Raw genomic sequence first — 20,995 nt, 5'->3', positions numbered from 1 at the left:
AGATCGTACAGGAGAATGCTGTCAAGATTTTCTGGATATATTCAGGCTTGTCCATAAATCCAGTAAAGAATCCAGATAAGTCAAATCTAGCCGGGTTGTTCAGATGTTGTTCAAAACTTCTTGAGTTTCGCTAGGGTTTATTATGATTATTTGCTATATCAAATAAAAAACTCAAATTCCTCTTTAGAATTTTTTAGATTCTGTGTTCAATAACAATTTTTCAAAAATTTCAAAATATGCTTGAACTTTGCCCTTTTTTTAATTTTGTTTTCGAAAATCGTCTTGAATGCCTGACCGTGCGAATACGTGTGGTTGAAAGTATGATATGCTTAAGGTTGAAGATCATCTATCTTTTCAACAACTATTTTGAAGATATCCTGCTCAAATTTGACCTTCATCTAATTCAATATCAGAGAAGCATTTTCAAATTTCTTGGCTCCTGTTTCGACATGTTTTATCCCAGATTTCACATGAAGGCAATCTCTTTGGTGATAAACTCCCTAGAAGCGACTAGTCATTTGATGTCTTTTCAGTTATTGGTGGCATTTTTAAAATCAGAAAGACCCCTACTTAAAAAATATATTGTAATACATCATCCGATAATATCGTCTAGTTGAAAATAATCGACTGAAAATATTAGGGGCAAGGGAAGAAATAGCAAGCATTGAAATAATCGCTTAAGTTTTTTTCATTAAAAACTCAATATAATATTCGACCGAATACCGCCGAATATTCGTTTGGACGAATAGTTGAAAAGGTCAATATTCGGTATTCGGTCGTTCGCCGAATACCACTATTCGGTACATCTCTAGTCATAATTATTCCAGTGAGATTATTCTGTTATTCAAAAGAGGGTCAAAAACGAATGCATACTAGAGCGGTGGAAGTTCTAGAAAAGAAGGCAGAAGTGAGCTTCCGTATTAAAAATCTAGACTAGATTACGACAGAAAATAAGCATTAGTCGACCGGTTTTTGACGATCTTGGATCAGATCTCGATCCGATTACTACTACAGAGTTATGAATGGCACCAATTGGGTGACCGATAGAGCCCATCTAGCAGCAATACGGGTGTCTGTAAATTTCCCTATATAAGAAGTTGTCGCATCGGATGAGGAAGGCTTCGGGGTAGCCAAAGACAACTGGATATTCTTTTGTAGTTGCTCCTCTCTGCCGCGATGAACCTAGGAAAAATTTGGTCAAAAATCCGTGATTATTGCGAAGAATTTCAACGCGTGGATCCATGAATCAGGTTGTTCTCTTATGAACGCCTGAGGACAAAGTCTACTTGAAGCTTTTACAAATCTTAATGTGGATAGCACCTTATTTTATTACCCCTACCTCTTTTGTCGCTTAGTTAGTCAGTTAAATATATCAACTTGACTTTAGCCCGACTTTCAAACGACAGCTTTGTACAATTGTTATTACTCAAAAAAGGATGTCATCATTGATCGAGAATCACAACATTCCCGTTTAAGCATATGGAACTTGTTTTTATTTCGAAAGATTACAAATAACGCAAATTTTAAGTATTTTGCTTTCGGTGATGAAAACTAGCGCGCTACAATTGTATGCCTTGGGATTTGTATGTAACTTTTTTTTTTAGAGAAATAACAACCATTTTGGTTTTTGATTTTAGTTTCACCTCCAATCTCAGCAATAGCGAAGACCTTCGCAGCGTAATGAAGACCAGAATTTAGATAGTTAGAGTAGGAAAACTTGTGCATATTTTTACTAGAAAACATCTCTTCAACATTTTGTTGTCTTATGGTGATGTTACACTGTTACAAAACTGTTGTTTCTGACTAGTAACAAGTATGATGTTGTTTCCCGTTTGTTTTCCTTAATATAAGTGTTGTCCCTAGCAAAATTACTGCACAAGTTTTGAAGTAGAGATTTTTTCGCTGTCGATATCTCCAAATCTTAAATGCATGGAAATTGAACAGGTATATTCTTATTTGCATTTTCAGTTATTGTTGTTGATATATCTGTCATTAGTTCATTCTTTTATTTGTATACCCTAGCTTATAATATTTTTTTATATAACTTTTCTATTTAAACCTAGCTTCCCGTCTTTTATGTGTCGCAATATCCTTTCTTGGTTCGCATCAGCTTGATTTGAAAACTGCAGATGATCTTTGAGCTTTCATCATTTTCAATGAAGGTAAAATTTCAAGCTGTTTTTCTCCTTTTTACACTTGACTAAAGTTTCTTTTTTACAACCCCAGATTTAACGTTTGTTATAACTAATCATAACATTGGTTTGAGATTCATATGGTATGTCAAATCGAACCCATTATTTAATTGGAAAATAAAGTAAATTGTAATTTAAGCGCTTAATTGGCGGTTACTAACCAAAATTGTATACATTAGTGTCATTCAGTTCGTTTGGATCGATGAAAATAAGTGCAAGTTAATATGTATAGAGTAGAGCATTAACCATAAGTAGATATTTAGTTTCAAAAAATAGAAAACCGTCCATTTTATCCAACATTCACTGTGTGACATAACATGTTTTCCAGGAAAATTTATGAAAGTGCCGCCAGAGTTTATATGTCGATCTACGCACGCATGTTTATTGCAAGCGAACTCTACTTTACATTGAATTTAGTAATAGAATCAAACAAGATGATTTACAAACAAATATTACGATTCATTGGAAATAATTTGGTGTTTTTTGATATGAATGCTATACACTACATACACAGAAACACGTTGAACAAATATATATATATTAACTAGCAGAAGGCTATGGTTCTAACTAATAAACTCTAAACATCGGACTTAAAACGTCAAGGCCGGCGAAAATCTTAAAAAAATAAGCCATAGACACAGTTACTGTTAATAATAAATAAACGTTCATCAAAATGACGGTTGAAAATATCTTCCTTTCTACTATAAATTAAGTTTCCTTGGGAAGGAAAAAAGGGGTTTAACTCCACAGTAGCGTTAGTCCAAAGTACGTCCTCGTAATGCAATAGCGGAATTGGTTGTGTGTATCTAAAGGTTACTTTAGCGGTTCAGAGCTTGATAGCTGTCTATTTATGACGAAACCCGCTAATGACAGGTATCATCGGGTCAACCGCACTTCTCCGCTAATTTCACCCGCTGCATGGCCTCGTACACTTCGATTTCCTTTTTCTCTTTTTTTGAGTTGCGGGCTTCAAACTCTAATCGATGCCGGATGATTCGTTCGACGATGTCCTCGGTCGTAATGGCGTTACCTGTAAAGTTTATTCAGCATTACTTCAAGGGAAAACTCTGCTAATTTTACATTTTCTAAAACTAACCTGAATCGATCAACATGAACTTGCCCATCTGTTTGGGCACGGCGTAAGGATCAACGTTATCCACATCTGCGGCTATGTGGGTCTGGCCGTGGCATACCAAGTCGACATTGAAATGATCCATCAAGTCCTTAGTGACCGAATATGGCGCTCCGATCACAACCTCATTGACGTACTTGCAAGCCAGTACGCTCAGCACCCGTTCGTGTAAATTCATAATCGGGTAGTTGCCTCCCTTATACACATTAACGACAGGATCCGTGTGGAGTCCCACAATCAGATAGTCACCGTAAGTTTTAGCCTTTTCTAGGAAATCCAAATGCCCCACGTGGAACAGGTCGAATGCACCGGCTACGTAGACGATTTTGTCCGTGGGTTTCGGAGCTTTGCCATCGCTGAATTGGATGATTTTCTGAGTTGTAGGCAGGAACTGTGAGCAACCGGTCCAGGGGCTACGGGCCGAATGATCCTGGCCGAGTTTGGAAGAGCCTGTGATTTCAAGTTTCGATTGATATATTTTCAGTAAGAAATTAAGCTCTTCTATGCTTGCTGTTAGCGTCGATAAGAGAATGAGTTGTTAAATTTGACTGATCGTAAATGGATTAATAAAGCATCGGATGGAATGCAAGTTTGAATTAATGTGAAACTCTAGGGCTAAATATAAGAATGAGGGATGAGTTGTCCTTAACATTGTCGTTATATCAGAACAGCACACACAGATATAAGAAGTAACGAAGTATAGCGCATCAGAAAAAGGGTAGGATTAGATAAAAGTTCAGTCTTGAAAACGGAAAATGCTCTAGCAATTTGAAAAAGTGAGCAGCTTAAGAAAAAAACAAAATTCGAAAAAATAAGAAAACTCAAAACATAACACATATGCTCACACACGAGCTTGTGTGGTCAATATATTTACCGTCTTTTTCGACGCTATACTCTTGGTCACCTTGCTTGAAATGGTTCCGTGTCATCAACAGCATCCGGCCGACTAAATCTGTCGTGGAAACACCGGCTGTCCGGGAGACTTCCCTACAAATACGAAACAAATGTCAAGGTTTGTTTGATGTTTTACTTATAACGCAGTTGCGAAGCGTGACTTACTTGTAGCGGTTTGCTGCTTTCACCAAATGATAGGTATCGACACCATCTGCTGTGAGGGTAATGTCGTCTGGAAGAAGAGAGAGAGAGAAAAATTATTCAGTCACCTTATTATTAGTTCGAACTAGTGGGCAACGTGTTTTCTGATAAGATACGAATAGTAAAAGTATGTCAATATTAGCCATTCCTGCACCCAGTATTATTTGCATTGCTAATCATCCTCGAGCACGCCACAAAAAAAAGAAACAATTCAACTAACGTATTATTCATGATTTTCGGTGTAATCGATTTCTTGACATATTTTAGATGATTTTTTATTAGATCTCAACGATTTTTTCATTGTGAACGCGCTCTTTTGATGTCATATTATATCTTGCTATGAAGTTTCTCGCCGAACTAGTCACCGTGGTTATTTCATAAATTGTGGTTTTCGAAGCTCGTGTAATGGAATATATTACGGCCGAATGGAAATTGTGGCTATTTTAGCATAATGGACATTCAATAAGCGACTCAAAAGTACCAACTACGGTACACCTACCCATGTTCTGAGAGCTTACTAGAGCCAGTAACCCTCACTCGGCGAAGTAGTTCTACCTCCTCGTGGTGCACAGTGGAAACGTGTCTGCGTTATTGCAGGCTTACGGCCGAGAGAACTACAGCGTTTGTCCCAATCCGTTTAGCAGGAGCAAGCTAAAGCGCTCACCGGTTAGGCAACCCAACGAGCCGGTGAGGAGGCCGGTAGAAGTTGGCGAGAGGGGAGCCTCCTTCGTCTATGTTCAGTAGGCAGTCGAGGAACTCCTAAGCTTCCTGGACCTTTAGGACCCTGAGGCTCCTGCGGAGTTAGCGGTGGCAATGGGAAGTCTAACATACACAAGGAGAAACGCGAGAGACTCGCCAACGTGATGGCGCTCTTCGTCATGGCGAACCGAGCGGTGGTGAACTTCTTTACAGCCCCGGAATGCCGGAAGAAGGCACGTGAAGAGGACGTGGTGACACCTCTGCGGGTGGAAACTATTCGGCCGAAGAAGGTGAGCATCTTCGTGCAGACCGACGACGAAGCGGAATTTGACGGAAAAGACAAAAGGAAAAGAGGATCTCTAGGGGAGACGAGACCTGGAGCTCCGAAGAAAAGACCCCGGGATCCTAAGGTCCGGCAGGATCCGGGCGAAAAAGAGAATAAGGAGGGAGGTCAAGTTCCCGAAGCGCCAACTGCGAGGCAGATAGTTGAGCCAAAAAGGAAAAAGGCTTCGAAAGCGAACCCCAAACCCAACCGGGCCAGAGACAAGGGGGAGATGCTAGTGATAAAGGCACCGGAAGAAACCTGTGCCGATGTCCTTCGCCAAATGAGGATGAGCGATATGCTAGTGGGCCTTGGAGGGGACGTGAGAAGAATCCGACGGACACGCTCCGGAGAGATGATTTTTGAGCTCAGACGTGGCTTAACCACCAAGAGCATAGAGTATAGCGCGCCCAAGCAGGACACTCTAGGAGACGAAATCCGTTCCCCGGTTATCGTCAGGATCAAGAATCTTGACGAGATAGCCACAGAGAGTGAGGTCAAGAATGCGTTCGAGGACCTGTGCAAGATCGAGACGGAATAGATCTCGATCAGGAAGCGGAAAGGTTTTCCCAAATCTGGAACAAAGGTGGCGTTTGCGAAACGTCCAGTTGCGGCAGAAAACGCAGTACTGAAGTGTGGGTAGCTATCTTCCAGATAGCCATCCCCCAGTAATCGGAAAGGTGTTTCCGCTGTGTCGAGTGCGGACACAAATAGTTTGCCTGCAAGGGCACCGATAGAAGTGGTTTGTGCTGGCGGTGCGGCAAAGCCGGCCATTAGGTGGCTAGCTGCACCAAAGAGGCAAAATGTCTCCACTGCGGTGGAGAACACAGGTCTGGCAACTGTAGGTTCCCTGCCTTCCGAAAGGCGACGGCTGCACCTTCGCGGGGATAGAAGCAGTTCAGCTAAACCTCAATCACTGCCACTCAGCACACCATCTGTTTCGACAGGTGGCATATCAGGAAAAGTTGGACGTGGCGTTAGTAGTCCGTATCGCAGGACCTCGGATGCCAATAATTGGGTAACTGATAAAGCCAAACTGGCCGCGATGGGTTAAATACTGGAAGTTAGCCATACGATAGGTGGTGTCGGCAAGAGAGGAAGGCTTCGCCTTAGCCAAAGTAAGCGGGATCTTCGTCTGTAGCTGTTACGCCCCCCCCCCCCCCCCCTAGGTGGAGAGGTTCGGCACTATAATGGACAGAATCGTTCCAGGTCTCACGGGTAGAAACCCCGTTGTTATCGGTGAGGACTTCAACGCGTTGGCTGTAAAATGAGGTAGTCGACTTACAAACCACCGGGGGCCAACTTCTACTGGAAGCCTTGGCGAGGCTGAACGTAGACCTGGGGAATGTAGGCGATACGTAGTAACGAGAATGAAATCTTTTGGTAGTATTTAAGGGAGTTGCTGTTTTCCTTCCATATGACCACCTGGGATATTTAGTACAAGAATTAAGAATTCTTAAAAAGATATTCAGGGATTCAGAACACACTGGGATGTAGCCGTGAGTAGTCCAGAGTGGAAACGGGTCTAACAACCCGACGATTGCAGATGTACGGCTAAGAGAACTATCATCTATCAAGGAATAGCCGAGATAGCCATGACTTGCTGTCATGGCTATGTAGTAACAAACTAGAAAAGTTTCATCAGTCTTATTCTGACCATGATGGAAACAAGTTGTAATAAATACCGTTAGACAGTAATTCTCTTGTTTCACTTTTAGAAGAATACAATATTCTTTTGGCGACGAGGAATTTAAAAAACCTCCGAAAGCAACCCAATTCCTATTCCTGAAACCTTCAAGCAACAACCGATTCAAGATGACCGACAAGGCTTTTCGAGACGCGATTATTCAGCTCACCGAGCTTATCACATACCAGCAGCGGCAGATTGCAGATCTCCAACGGACGAACGCCAATCCGGCTGGCAGTGAGCGAATCATCGAATCCCTCGCATCTGGTATCGACGAGATTCGGTACGATCCTGACGGCGGAATATTTTTTGAGTCCTGGTACGCGCGCTTCGAAGATATTTTCAAGAAAGACGGCAAGCAGTTAGACGACAACGCAAAGGTGAGGTTGCTTCTCCGTAAGATTGGCACGCAGTTCCACAAACGCTACGTGAACAGCATTCTGCCAAAGCACTTCCGAGAATTTCGTTTCGAAGAAACCGTCACGAAATTGAAGAAACTTTTCGGATGGCAAACATCGCTCTTCAACGCTCGCTATCAGTGTCTTCAGTATGTGAAGAACGATGCTGATAATTTTTCCACCTACGCGGCCTCCATCAACAAACACTGTGAAGCGTTCCAGTTGGCGAAGCTCTCCAACGATCAATTTAAGGCGCTCCGGTTCGTCTTTGGTCTCCAGTCACCACGCGATGCAGACATCCGGACATGATTGATTGGCAAACTTGAAGCAGAAGAGTCCGCACCCGCTGGTGATGGAACCACTCTGATGCTGGAAAACCTAGTGGAGGAGTGCTATCGGATCAACAACGTCAAACAAGACACAAAAATGATCGAGAAGGGGGGAAACGACAAGTATGTCAACAGCATCATCCATCATTCGAACAACCTGCTTGTTGTGTGGAGACCAACATTACGTCTGGTATTGCTCTTATCAACATCGTTATTGCAGCTAGTGCAAGAAGAAGGGACACAAAGATGGTTATTGTCCCTCTGCTGAGCAGAAACCATTCAAGCCGGTCGACCAACCAAAGCCCAAGGACACCGTCAAATCCAATGGCACTTTGGCTAATCGATTGGACCACTCCACTAAACGGAAATACATCAAAAGGGATCTCAACAACTTCCCAGTCCAGTTACAACTAGACTGTGCGTCGGACATTACAATCATCTCCGAACATGTCTGGGAAACCATTGGTCAACCAGTAATTCAAAAGCCGGAAGTAGTAGCTGTCAGCGCATCAGGTGACGAGATTGGTATCATCGGTGAATTCCTTGCAAACATCACCTTCCATGGTACCACCAAGCAAGGGCGAGTTTTCATTTCAACTAGAGATGTACCGAATATTCGGTCGGCCGAATATTCGGCGCCGAATACCGCCAAAAAACCGTTAAGCCGAATATTCGGCTCACCGAATAGTTGAGCTAGGTATTCGGCCGAATAGGCCGAATAGGCCGAATATTTATTTTCTTAATATTCAAACAAAACAGACTTGTCAACAATTTGTCATCTGGTGTTGGATAATTTATAAAATATCCAAAAGTAATGTTGAAGAAGCTTTAAAATAATCAAAAACTTATGGTTTCAGTAAACATTTAAGGTGTACCCGTGTATTTTTCACTGTAGATAGCTTTTTATATCGATTATACTTCTTGATATATCCAAGCTTGTCCATAAACCAAATAAAGAATTCGAGAAAAGTTAAATCTGACAGGGATTGACACATATTTTTGTATACTTTTCAGATTTTACCCGGGATTACTCAGAAATCATATAAAAAACTCAAAAGTCCGTTTGAAAATTTTAAATTTTGCGTTTAAAAACGATTGTTTAGAGTAAATTTATTCGTTAGATACGATTTGAACACTGCTGTTGTGATGCGATTAAAACTTTAAATTTCAAGTAATTTTATTTCTTTTCCTTTTGTATGTTTGAGAATGATGCCTAGTTCCTGTTCAGATATCCGTTTTTATTACAAGTTTTTCAAGGAATCGTTCAGACCCAACCCAGCCGTGTGGATACGTGTCGTAGAAAGTATTGTATGCTTAAGATTAAAGATCATCGTTCTTTTTGGCACCTATTTTTAAAACATCTAGCAAAAATTGGCCATTCATCTAGTTCGACATAGAAAAAAAGCAAATTCAAACAGCTTGACACCTGTTTTGAAATGTTTTGTTCCAGATTTCACTGGAACCCAATCTCTTTTGTGATAAACGTTCTAGAAGCGACAAGTCATCTGATGTCCTTCCAGCTAATGGTGACATTTTGAAAATCATAGTGATCTCTACTTAAAAAAGATCTGATGAATTATACATCTGGTTGGAAATAATCGACTTAAAAACATGAGAGGCATTAAGATGGCAGAAATAGAAGAAAAATGAATTTATTGTTTTGTTTTGTATTGAAAATTCAACAGAATATTCGACCGAATATTCGGCCGAATATTCGGCCGAATATTCGTTTGGCCGAATAGTTGAAAAGGTCACTATTCGGTATTCGGCCGTTCGCCGAATACCACTATTCGGTACATCTCTAATTTCAACCAACCCGGATCTCATCTTCTTCGGCATCGAGACGATTGCTCAGTTCAATCTTTGGTCGGTCCCATTCAACACACTGATCCAGTCCGTGCAGCAGAAATCCAATATTCGACGTTGCAGTTTTTGTGCCGCAAAATCTCCGAGGAAAACCAATCTGGAGTCATGGCCGATTCCAACGAAGCCATGTGAGCGCATCCATGTTGACTACTCTGGTTCTGTGGATGGCTACTACTACCTAGCTATCGTTGACGCCTATTCCAAGTGGCCCGAAGTTTTCCGTACCAGCAGTACGACAACCACCGCAACACTGGAGATCCTTCAAGAAACCTTCGCAAGGTATGGATATCCACATACCCTGGTAACAGGCAACAGTTCCCAGTTCGTGAGCTCAACGTTCAAGCAGTTCTGCGAATCAAACGGAGTCTGCCACAAAATCACGGCTCCGCATCACCCGCTGTCAAACGGACAAGCTGATAGGTTCGTAGACGCACTGAAAAGGGATCTTAAGAAGCTCGTCAAGGGGGAAAGCAGGGAAACTTTCCAGCACCTTCAAATTCTGTTGTCCACGTACCGTTCAACACCGAATCAAAACGCTCCCGAAAGAAGACATCTGCTGAACTTTTCCTGAAAAGACCGGTTCGAACAACTTCCAGTTTCCAGTTCCAGTTTTATTTGCGTCCAATATTGTACAGTGGACCCAGTCTCGTTAAAATGAGTAGTAAATGAAATTTTGCTACTTACTATGATGTTGACAAGATCTGGCTGTGTATGTTTCACATTCATAAGCATAAGCATTGCAAATCGGCAATAGATATTTTGAAGGTGTTTTAACTTATATGGCTATTCTGGTAAGGTTGGCCAAGTGCCGATTCGGCACTGCCGAGCAAAGATGGTGCTCGGATAATACAGCACTGCTATTAGACAAAGAGAATTTTTTTTTGTTTCGATTATAGTCGTTTTACCATCTTTATGGCATTCGATACTTTATCAACGTTGCAGTTGGCGGATCGTTATTGAGAAACTTATCCGGTACAACGGTGTTCGATGTTTACTCTTGGGCTCGAACTCGCGGACATTGGCTCAGGAGACAAGAGCGCTTTATCTGATCTATCATATTAATGATTTAGCCATGGTAGTTTTACTAACTGACTTCGTTGAGTTTGTTTAGCTATATTCCAGAGAACAGCTGGGAGCTGAGCCCATAATTTCACCGGAGGACAAGGCACTGTAAGTTTGTAAACTAATTTTAAGAGCACCCCCACACTTCACCGTTTTCTCATCGCCACAAATGTTGCACCGTCTTTTCGCTGACATCTGGGGTACTGCAATATTTCCGGCTGACTGGATGCAGGGTATCCTTATGAAGGATGGAAAGGAAACTTGACAGAGTGCGGTAACAGGCGTGGCATAACGTTAATCTGTACAACCCTCAAAGTACCCAGCAAAGTGATCCTAAACAGCATCCAGAAAAAGATGGATGCTGCACTCCGACGGCAACAAGTTGGATTCCGATTCGGACGATCATGTCGTAACGCTACGAATAAAACTGGAGCAAATCACCGAATTTCGGGACATTCTGCTGCTGGTGTTCGTTGATTTAGAAAGAGTCTTCGACTGTCTGAACCATGAAAACATCTGGGCTGCCTTTAGATGACGAGGATTTTCAGAGAAACTACTGGAAGCACAGTACAAGGCATTTTCGTGCAAGGTCCAGCTCGACGGTGTCTTGTCCGAACCAATCCCGGTAACTGCCGGAGTGAGATAAGGATATATCTTTTTATCACTATACTCTTTCTCATCGTAATGGATGGATAGATCGTCTGTAGACCAAACCGAGGATTCCGTGGACCTTGGCCTTGCGGATAGTATTGTACTGCTTACTTAAAGACATATCTACAGATATTCAGAGCAAATTCGACGACCTCACCGAGAGCTCCAAGGCAGCTGGTTTCAATGTAAATGTCGGAAAAACCAAGTCAATGGGAATCAACACAGGAAATTCTTCCAATTTCATGGTAGCTGGCAACAGATTTTGAAACTGGTTTAGAACTAACCGTTAATGGTGGTACCAAAAAAGGCTTCTAAAACCAGATCAAAAAAGCCCGATTTGCGTTTGCGAGTCTCCGAAACAACTGGCGGTCGCGCCAGAAAATCCGAGTTTTCAACTCATACGTCAAATCCGTATTGTTTTACGGGTGCGGAACTTAATGCACATGTGCGGCGACGACGCAAAAACTGCAAGTATTTGTGAATCGTTGCCTGCGGAACATCATCCGTGGTGACCTGGCGATTGGATCTTAATCGTGGAACTGCATCACCAGTGTCATCAAAAGGCGTTAAAAATCGAGATTCGAGAACGTAAGTGGAAATGGATTGAGCACACGCTGCGGAGGTATGAGAACGAGAGGCGCTTGACTGCAATCCAAATGGGCATCAAAGAAGAGGCAGGCCCAGAAGCTCGTATTGGTGTAGTCTAGACGCGGAAATACGCAAAGTTGAGGAGAACCTTGGTTGGCGTCAAGTGAAGACGGTGGCTCTGGATTGCCAGCAGTGGAGATTTTTCATTTCGGCTCTATGCGTCTGAAAATCGGCGCCGGACCTTTAGGTTAGGTAGGGTAGTTCAAATAATATACCTGAAATTTAAAAACAAGTTTCAATTCAAAACCTCCATCGGGAAAAAGAAAATTTCTTATTGTCTGCATCAACCTATTTTAATACCGATCTAAACGCTGCTGTTCGGTTACGCAACGAGCGGCTTAACAATTGCCTTCATTCAGTAATCCCGAAGCTTATCACTTATTGTACTTCTAGCTAAATTACTTATCTATCTATCGCATTGATGTACCTACCTCCATGCACGCAGAAATCGCAATTGTATGTGTCCAGGGTTTCCAGGGTGGTGACGTATGGGGCATCCTCCACCACTTCGTCGACCCACTTTATCCCCCGAACCATTTTGTACCTGCAATGGAAAGATGAAAATCTGTTAGTCAAAGTTTGAAACGATAAATTGTAAAACAATACAACGACTTGTGCTTATGCAATACATATGTTGATCCCTAGGGTCACAAAACAAGCTGAAAAGGCATTAGTATTCCGACAAAAACATTCCAACTACAATACACAAGCTTTTTGAAAACATGATACGGATTGTTTACATTCCCCCCAGATCTTTATTCTAGGTTACAGCTGTAACAAAAATCACAACATGTCATAGTTCAATGATTCAATTCCGCCTTGTTTGAATACTCATAGTTAGTTAGTTCATCCATTGATTGACGAAGATGGTTCAGTTCATCATTCATCAGTTCGTCATACCTACATACATGTGTAGGTAAAACTATACGAGAAGCACGAGCCGCATTCTTACAAAGGCTCAGCCTTTTCCCCGAGACGTCCGATCCACGTGTGTCCACATTTCTGTGTCCGCGGCACTAAAACAATGAATAAACAAGCAAATTCCGCATCTACGCTGCAAGTAACAAGTGTCTGTTTTGGAATCAAACATAACACGGATCTTTGATAAGAAATATTTACTACTCCGACGTTATTGGAAGCGTGCGCTTCTCGTTTTGTTTTTTCGCTTACTTGTTCGCGCGCTCGATTAAACAGAGATTTACTTTTGTTTTTTTGCAGCTATAAATTGATGCAAAAGCCAATGGTAGAAAAAAAATTCAAATCGTTCGATTCTGATACAAAGTCCGCTGACTGACGGCTGTTCAAGCCTTTACGCCTCAGCTCTCTCTTTTGCTCTGAGTCTTGGTCAATTCGAACCGATTCGGTTTCGTCAGAGATATTTCATTATCATTTGGAACTTGCCGGCCCCATATCTGGGTGGCGTACGTTACTAGGTAATGACTGGATGGATTGAAACGGCGCGGTTCAATCAAGACGGGTCGGGTTTGCTTTTTCTAGATTGGGTTCAGTTTTCATTTGCTATCAGCAGAAAAGCATGCTAGAAGAGTTCATTTACGTGGCTCGCTCCGTATTTATATGGTTCAAACTTCAGCAATAGATTTCTGGGATTCCGGTATCGATAGGAGAGTGCTAAGGCAACTTTTTCCCTTTCCATCCATGTGGTCAAGAATCGTACGATTTATATTTGCTTTGATTTGATTCATTGAGACAGCGAGCCGTTTCGGGTCGGCGCAATGAATGTCATTAAACTTATGAAAGAACGTAGACGACCGGCCGATTGAGAATGAAAAGTGGCAGGTTAAAGTTGCTACCGAGTTTAATGTACTAAGCAGAGCTGCAAATTATCAGTGTCAGACAGCCAATGTCAGCCGACTTTGATACTACTTTGCATGTCTATGTCATGCGATACTGATTTTTGGTCAGCGACATGTGCTTACAATGTCATAACCAAGTTGAATGAACGACATCATGCTTGCTACGACTTTTTTCTTCTTACGGCCAACAGCTACATTTTTTCAACTGTAGCGCAACTTATAACATGAAATCCCTCTCATAACAGCCAGAAAATCAAATAGAAAGATGATCGTATGTGTGGTGCGAGTGGAGTGCAAAAATGTCATTCAAAATTGACATTGCTGCCTGACCGACATTGTAGCTTGGTCATTCAACTCGTAGATGACATTGATATTCTTTCGATAACATTGACTACTAGACGTTGGTCGGGTCTAACGAAATTGACTGAAATTTTTCAGCCTTGGTACTAAGTCTTACTGTACTAAATTGAGAAAGGGCACAATGGCACAACCTCCCACTGGAGTTTAGTTTCGATTTAGATTAGCAAATAGAATAAATCTAAATTAAAGTATCGATGGAAAGTGTCATTCCTCGGTCAAGCTATATTTTCCTGTTGGAAATTCTAAAATTTCTATTTATTGTTTTGTGTTTTCAGGTTTTATAACTAGCATGTATCTATTTTATATCTTCGGAGTCAGTTCGATAGCTACTTTGTTCGACTTATCTCGTAGGATCGTAGTTGTTACATCAGCAAAAAAAAACAATAAAATTGTAGCTTTAAAATCCAGAAAAATCCTTTTTAAACATTCATTTTCAACATGTGAAATGGCGGCATAGTTTTATTAACGAAACAAATTTCAAATAATCTTGGAAACCAAATACAATTTGAATAAAAAACCAAATCCTAATTGTTTGGTAACTGTCTTTAATTTCCTCCCGAATTTGATTAAATTCTTTCCCCTGGGAACTTAAAATTTGAAAACAAAATATTAATGTTATTTTTGTTTTTAAGCTAAAGTTCAAACGTTAAGCAGAAACAGTTATGACTTTTCCATTTAACAGTTGAAGTTGTAATATTTCTTTGAAGCGTTTTTTGAGTTCTACATATAGAACTAAAACGGCTTGACAAAATTTGTAACCTAGTTTTTACTAGGCAAAGGTAGTTATGATTTTTTTTAAATATTGAAATGTTAGGGTATGACGAAAAAAACAGTATTCTGGCTCTAACTTTTGTGAATGAACTCATACAATAAAAATGTCTTCTAGGCATTTGTATAAAATAAAAATTCGCACATGTTTCATTCAGAGCGCAGACTTATGTCCGAAGCGGTCGTTAGTTGTAAGGGATTTATGTTATAGCAAAAACATGTACTTTTTAAATTTTCATATCTGAAATATCAAATATTTGACTGTGAAATTATGGGATACCTATAGGTTATTTTTTAAACTCGAGAAAAAATATTCAAAAGTTTGTTAATTTTTAACACAAATGCACACATTCCATTTCGCGTGCAAAAGTTGAATTTTCAGCATTTTGTTATTTTTTTATTCCATGCGATGCTTTAATAAGAGATTCAGCACATTTAGTTAATATAACAAATTTCAATAAAAAAGTTGAAAATAACTTATTTTTTTATTATTATTTTTGAAATTTTTGATTTTTGCAAATTTGACTAAAAGTGAGAAAAATGTGCTAAATTGGTTATTTAAGCATCGCAATGGACTCAGAAAATAACAAAACGATGAAAATTCGACTTTTGCACGAGAAATGGGAATGTTCTCTTTCACAGGGTCTTTAAATGTGTGAATTTGTATTAAAAAATAACAAACTTTCGAATATTTTTTCTCGAGTTAAAAATAATCTATCTCCCATAATTTCACTTTCAAATATTTGATGTTTTAATCAAATAATGGCATCATAAAATATTTTTTTGGTTTGCACCAACTCAAGATATGATAATTTAAAAAGTACAAGTTTTTGCTAAAAAAAAATCCATTATAACTAATGAATGCTATCAGATATAAGTTTGTGCTCTGAGAGAAACATGTGCGAATTTTTATTTTATATAAATTCCTAGAACACATTTTTATTGTATGAGTTCATTCACAAAAGCAAGAGCCAGAATACTGTTTTTTCGACGCATTCTAACATTTTAATGTTTAAAAAAATCATAACTCGCTTACGAAACCTCATATGTCTTTGGTAAAGTTGCCTCAAAAATCGTTGGTTACAAATTTGTTTGAAGAAAGTTTGGCTATATCTGTTCAATGGAAAAAGTTTTTATGCGTAAATCGTGTGTGTAGGTCGACGGAATTGGAGGAATGAATACCTGTGCAATCCACACTCTTGAAGAATTCAATTTTATGTTATTTATGTAAAGCATTTTAACAAATTGCCACATGTGGACTATATAATGTGCAATGTATATAATGAACAGGTTAAAAAAAATGAAATCTTCTGTCATAAAACCTACAACAAATGTTTTTAAATAAAGTTTTTACAAAAGACTACAAAGCAGTTTGCACTTTTTCTTCTCATGTCGCGAACAAAACTCCATACCTCCTTCAGATCAAATTCTGCAAGTCCCAAACAGACTTTGATGAAAGAATCGATGGCAAACTGTAACTAAGATCAGCTAGTGATGCCAAAATGGTAACATTGGACAGTGGTCCAGATCAAACTTTTAGCGAGACAAAATTAATAACGCAAAATCGGTGCGTTTTAAAAAAAATATTTCTTCTACAAAGTTCATATAACAAGCGCTTTCATTTTAAAAGGTAAATTATGAGGACGTGTCAATACTATGAAAATTCGTGATACTAAGTTCTTTCGGTGAATTAATAGAGTATAGAAATGTTCTAGAAAGCTGTAGATACAATCTTTTGAAGAATCAACAAAACGCAATTGAACAAATTTATTCCAACTGAAATGTTAAAAATGTTAGGTTTTAAATCTTTTTTTAAAATATTCTGCACAGCTTCAGGCAGTTGATTTTTTTTGTTATCGTTTTCCTCCAGTGTATTCTTAGAAAACGTTAAAGTTTAAATCAACTTATTGTTTACAGCTCATAACCGACATTACCGTTCCCTCCTTCTGCCTGTTTTCGCGCTATCTGAGACCATTATGTGGACAGGAGCAGAAATATTTTAATAACTTTTAAAGCCGGAAAAGTAGGCGGTGTTAGAGGAGAGGAGGTTTTGGTATTTTTGTTTAAAAAAAAAAAACGCAAAAATAAAAAATGTTAATTATAAATCTCTAGTTAAACAAAAACGGATCTCCAGTTTTTTCAGAATCTAATATTTGTATTACAACCTAGTTGATGCAGAAAAAGGAATTTTTTTCGTTTACCCCATTTTAAGACAAAGCAGTTCAAAAATTGATAAAATTTTACACAATAATGCTACTAGCTTCAAAACACAATAAGTCTTGGAGAAAAAGATGCGTTTTGTTGTATTAACAAAGTGTTTAGAACATATTCAAAAGATACAATCTACAGCTTTCTAGAACATTTTTTTTACTCTTATACGAAAGAAAATTGGTATCACGAATTTCCACGGCATTGACAGGTCCTAATAACTTACCATTTATAAAGAAAGCGCTTGTTATATGAAATAACTTTGTAGAAGAAATAATTTGTCTAAAACGTATCGCTTTTGCGTTATTAATTTTGTCTCGCTAAATGTTTGATCTGGACCACTGTGCATTGTTTGGTGTTTTATTTTTAACGATGGCAAAATTGGGTTTCATTTCAGCCTAATATGTTGAAAAACGATGAAACACCAAGGCCAATGAGAGGCATCGATTGCAAAATGAAGGCACATTTTGTTATCGTTGTAAGTTCTCTCCGATTCTAAAACTAGAGCATTAAGGTATCTTCTTCTGGTTCAGGCAAAATGGAATCAAAACGGTAGCATAATTTGGTCCAAAAATCGATAAGATTATAAAAAAATACACACATGTTTGATGCAGTGTGCGGTCTAGGTAAGTCCACTGTGCGCCATAGGAAAACGAAAAAGTTTCGTTTTTCACATGCGGATAGCTCAATTGATGCCAAATTCAAAGAAAGCTTTAAGAAATACCCCGAGCACGCCTGCATCGATAGTAAAATGGGACCAAATTTTTTGATATTTATTTTTAAGCGATAACAAAAAAGGCTTTATTAAGGTACAGAAAACTGTTTTTTGAATAGCAAAGTGAAACGTAAGTGAGATGTCAACAGCAAAATTATTGCATTATTTGTTTTTTTTTTTGCGCGAAAGAAAAGCTAGGAATCATTTAGATTTCAATGATTATGATTAATTAAGACCAAAATAAGGTTCGAATAACAAACTGGCATGATCGCAGAGGCAGCATGGTTAAGGTATCCAACATTTATAAGAAATTCCAACCTGCGCAAAAAAAAGATAAAGCCTTTCAAACAAACCTTTGAGACACAACGATGCCCAATTTTTGCAGTATAAGTGGTCTCAAAGGGGCGTCATAATGCCTTCAAAACTCGTTTTGAAATGTTTCCTAAACAAGGCATCATTAAGGTTTCAGTGAAACATACACTTGTGATTATCGAGAATACGAAAATGAAAAGTGAAGCCTAATTTTGACATTGAACTACCTTTATTGAGGCAAAATGATACCAAATTTTACTTTCAGGGCTGATAGCAACATTAGTTATTATTTTGTCATAAAAGTCTGCTTGGTTGTTTCTTCGAAAAAGTTGTTTGGATGTTCATAACTCAAAATAAAGTGTAGTTTATATTTTTTCTGGAAAAATGTCAGCTGATTCCTTGGTTTTGTAGGAAAATTGAGACCTTTTTAAAGATAGCTTTTTTTAAATTTAGAGTGGTTTTTTGTGAGAAAACTTAATTTCCAAAATCATTTAATCTTCACATATTGTGGTTTTCATCATAAACTTATCCAATTAAATTTTTGTTTTCCAATATCGAAACTTGATAGGTACTTATAAGCATCAGTAATTTTTTGCTACAATATTTAGGTAAAACACTTTATTTTTCGAGGAACTGAACAGATTTTTTAGTTTTTCGACAATTTTGAAAACACCAACTTCGTACATATATGCATAAAATTTGACAAATGTTTAGCAGATTTTTAATAGGCAAAGTGTCCGGATTCTTAAAAGTTGAAACGACAATCTTCAAAAGTTAAAAAGGCTGGTTTGGTCCACCTTTCGTATGACGCTAAAAAGTTTTAAGTATAAAGCTAAATAAAATTAAATGAAAATTCGACCGGTGTCACACCAAACGTGGTGTCTTCTTCAGATGGTAAATTTTCTCAGAATTTCAAAGCAAATGCATGTCGGTACACCCTTCCACATTAATAAAGCATTTTCTTTAAGTCATTTTTTGTGAAAGCTGATCAATCAACTTTTTTTGTTTATTCAACTGCGTAAAAAAAGGTAAAGGTGCTATTTTAAGAAACTTTGTAAAAATTGACAATTTTTTTCCATTTTCGATAACATGATTGAGAAACTTCTTCAACAACCTATTACCTAATTTGAATTATAGTAGGTATCTGCTACCACAGAAAATAATTGAGATACACGTTGATCGATTACTAGCCGGCATTTTTGACTTCTAGACGGTCATTTTTGAATTCCGCTTTCGTTCCGATTAAACTTCCATTAACAACAATCGACCCGATAAGATAACCCCAGTCAGCTAGCAGGGTACGAAAGTGGTCTTTTTTTTTTTGTCGTCACACTGCAACCTAGACGATTTCGGGGGAACGGGGAGAAAAAAAAATCCAAACATCATACGATGTGTTCGGTGACGGCGATAACGTTCCCAGTTTTAAGAAACTCATAGTAGGGTATTACTAACCTTTCCTCCTGAGTAAACACCGGCGGGCCCTTGTTTTTCGTTATATCCTCATCGTTGTGTATACCAACTACGAGCTTGTGACCGAGGGCTTTCGCTTGTCGTAGTGAGTTGGCGTGGCCGAAATGCACCATGTCGTAGCTAAAAAAAACGAGAAAAATATTTTTCATTACAAATTGTTTGAAAATTAATAAGTAAGCGTACAAAGTTGCAAATATTTCGGTACATCTTTATCGTCATCGCAAAAACCTCCTCTTCTGATAACACAGATGTGGCTGAACATAATCATTGGAGCTAATTGACGGAAGCTTCCTCGAGTGAAACGATTACATTTGAGAACTGCGAATGCAATGATTCTACTATAACAAACCGTACCAGGTCGCGTTGTGCTCAAAACGTCATCGAAAGATGGGAGGCCGCGTAACCCACTTTAAGTGATAAGACTTGCAATATATTGTATGCAAAAATGTGTTATCTTTTGAGTGTATGATCCAACAGAGATTTTTTTTGACTTTCGAGAAAGTTAACTCATGATTTGATTGAATACTTTGCACGACTTTGTTGTTTGCTTTAAAAATAAGTTGAAAGCAAGAAAGCAAACGTCGTTGAGGATAGACAAAAGTTCAGTACTAGCTAATGAGCGTCACCGTCTCAAACCAGCTGTTCACTGCTTCGTAATTTTGCTAACAAGTAAAAGCGCCAGGATGTGACAAAGAACAAAAATAGTCAACCGAAGCTACATCGTTGAGGCATGTGTATAAAACTAAATGTCCATATCAGAATGCTCAAATTCCCATCATAGCTTCTATAGAGGAAGTAAAACGCATTCGCCTTATGTTTCTGTAGCGTTAATTAATTGAATTTGTTTGAAGCAGTGAAAACCCATTAAGATTATCGCAGAGTAGGGAACTTCAATAACAAATTGACGCCCTTGAACTTGCGTCTTGTCAATGACGCAGTCCCTCCTTAGCCGGAGTAGTGCAGACAACATAAAAAAAAAGAATCTCAACTAGAATAAAACCCTCAATGAATTGAATAACCTTGGCCCCAAGAATTGCATCAACCGGTACAAGTAGGTACTATAACTATAAACATATTGTTGTGTAGTTGAAAACTGGGATGGATGCCAACGAACGGTGACAAATATCAAGAGGTTCTTCTGCGTTTGCTGATTCACGTTGGCGATTTCGTGACAGAAGCACACCAGTTTGTTTCGTGATGTTTTCTTCCAGGAACTGCGGTGAGTTTTACCTTGATGATTTATCAGATTTGAACGCGACAGTTTGTT

General features: G+C 39.0%; 1 protein-coding gene across 4 annotated transcripts in view; it reads right to left on the bottom strand.

Moving 5' to 3' along the window:
- Nucleotides 1-1,470: 1,470 nt before the first annotated feature.
- The window catches only part of LOC129745776 (ethanolamine-phosphate cytidylyltransferase), a 42,958-nt gene continuing 23,433 nt past the window's right edge, over nucleotides 1,471-20,995 (bottom strand). For 2 of the 4 annotated variants that reach the window (XM_055739114.1, XM_055739113.1), the window contains 6 exons: nucleotides 19,711-19,848; nucleotides 12,513-12,625; nucleotides 4,384-4,450; nucleotides 4,199-4,311; nucleotides 3,289-3,834; nucleotides 1,471-3,222 (listed from right to left, as the gene is read on the bottom strand). In XM_055739114.1, coding sequence (XP_055595089.1) covers nucleotides 3,077-3,222; nucleotides 3,289-3,834; nucleotides 4,199-4,311; nucleotides 4,384-4,450; nucleotides 12,513-12,625; nucleotides 19,711-19,848 — 1,123 coding nt within the window. In that variant the 3' untranslated portion in view covers nucleotides 1,471-3,076. The remainder of the gene's footprint in view (nucleotides 3,223-3,288; nucleotides 3,835-4,198; nucleotides 4,312-4,383; nucleotides 4,451-12,512; nucleotides 12,626-19,710; nucleotides 19,849-20,995) is intronic. The other 2 variants (XM_055739116.1, XM_055739115.1) reach the window with 2 other exon arrangements.

The sequence above is a fragment of the Uranotaenia lowii genome, chromosome 2 (genome assembly GCF_029784155.1).
Source record: "Uranotaenia lowii strain MFRU-FL chromosome 2, ASM2978415v1, whole genome shotgun sequence".
NCBI classification, from domain to species: domain Eukaryota; kingdom Metazoa; phylum Arthropoda; class Insecta; order Diptera; family Culicidae; genus Uranotaenia; species Uranotaenia lowii.
This window is presented reverse-complemented; position numbering and strand designations above follow the sequence as displayed.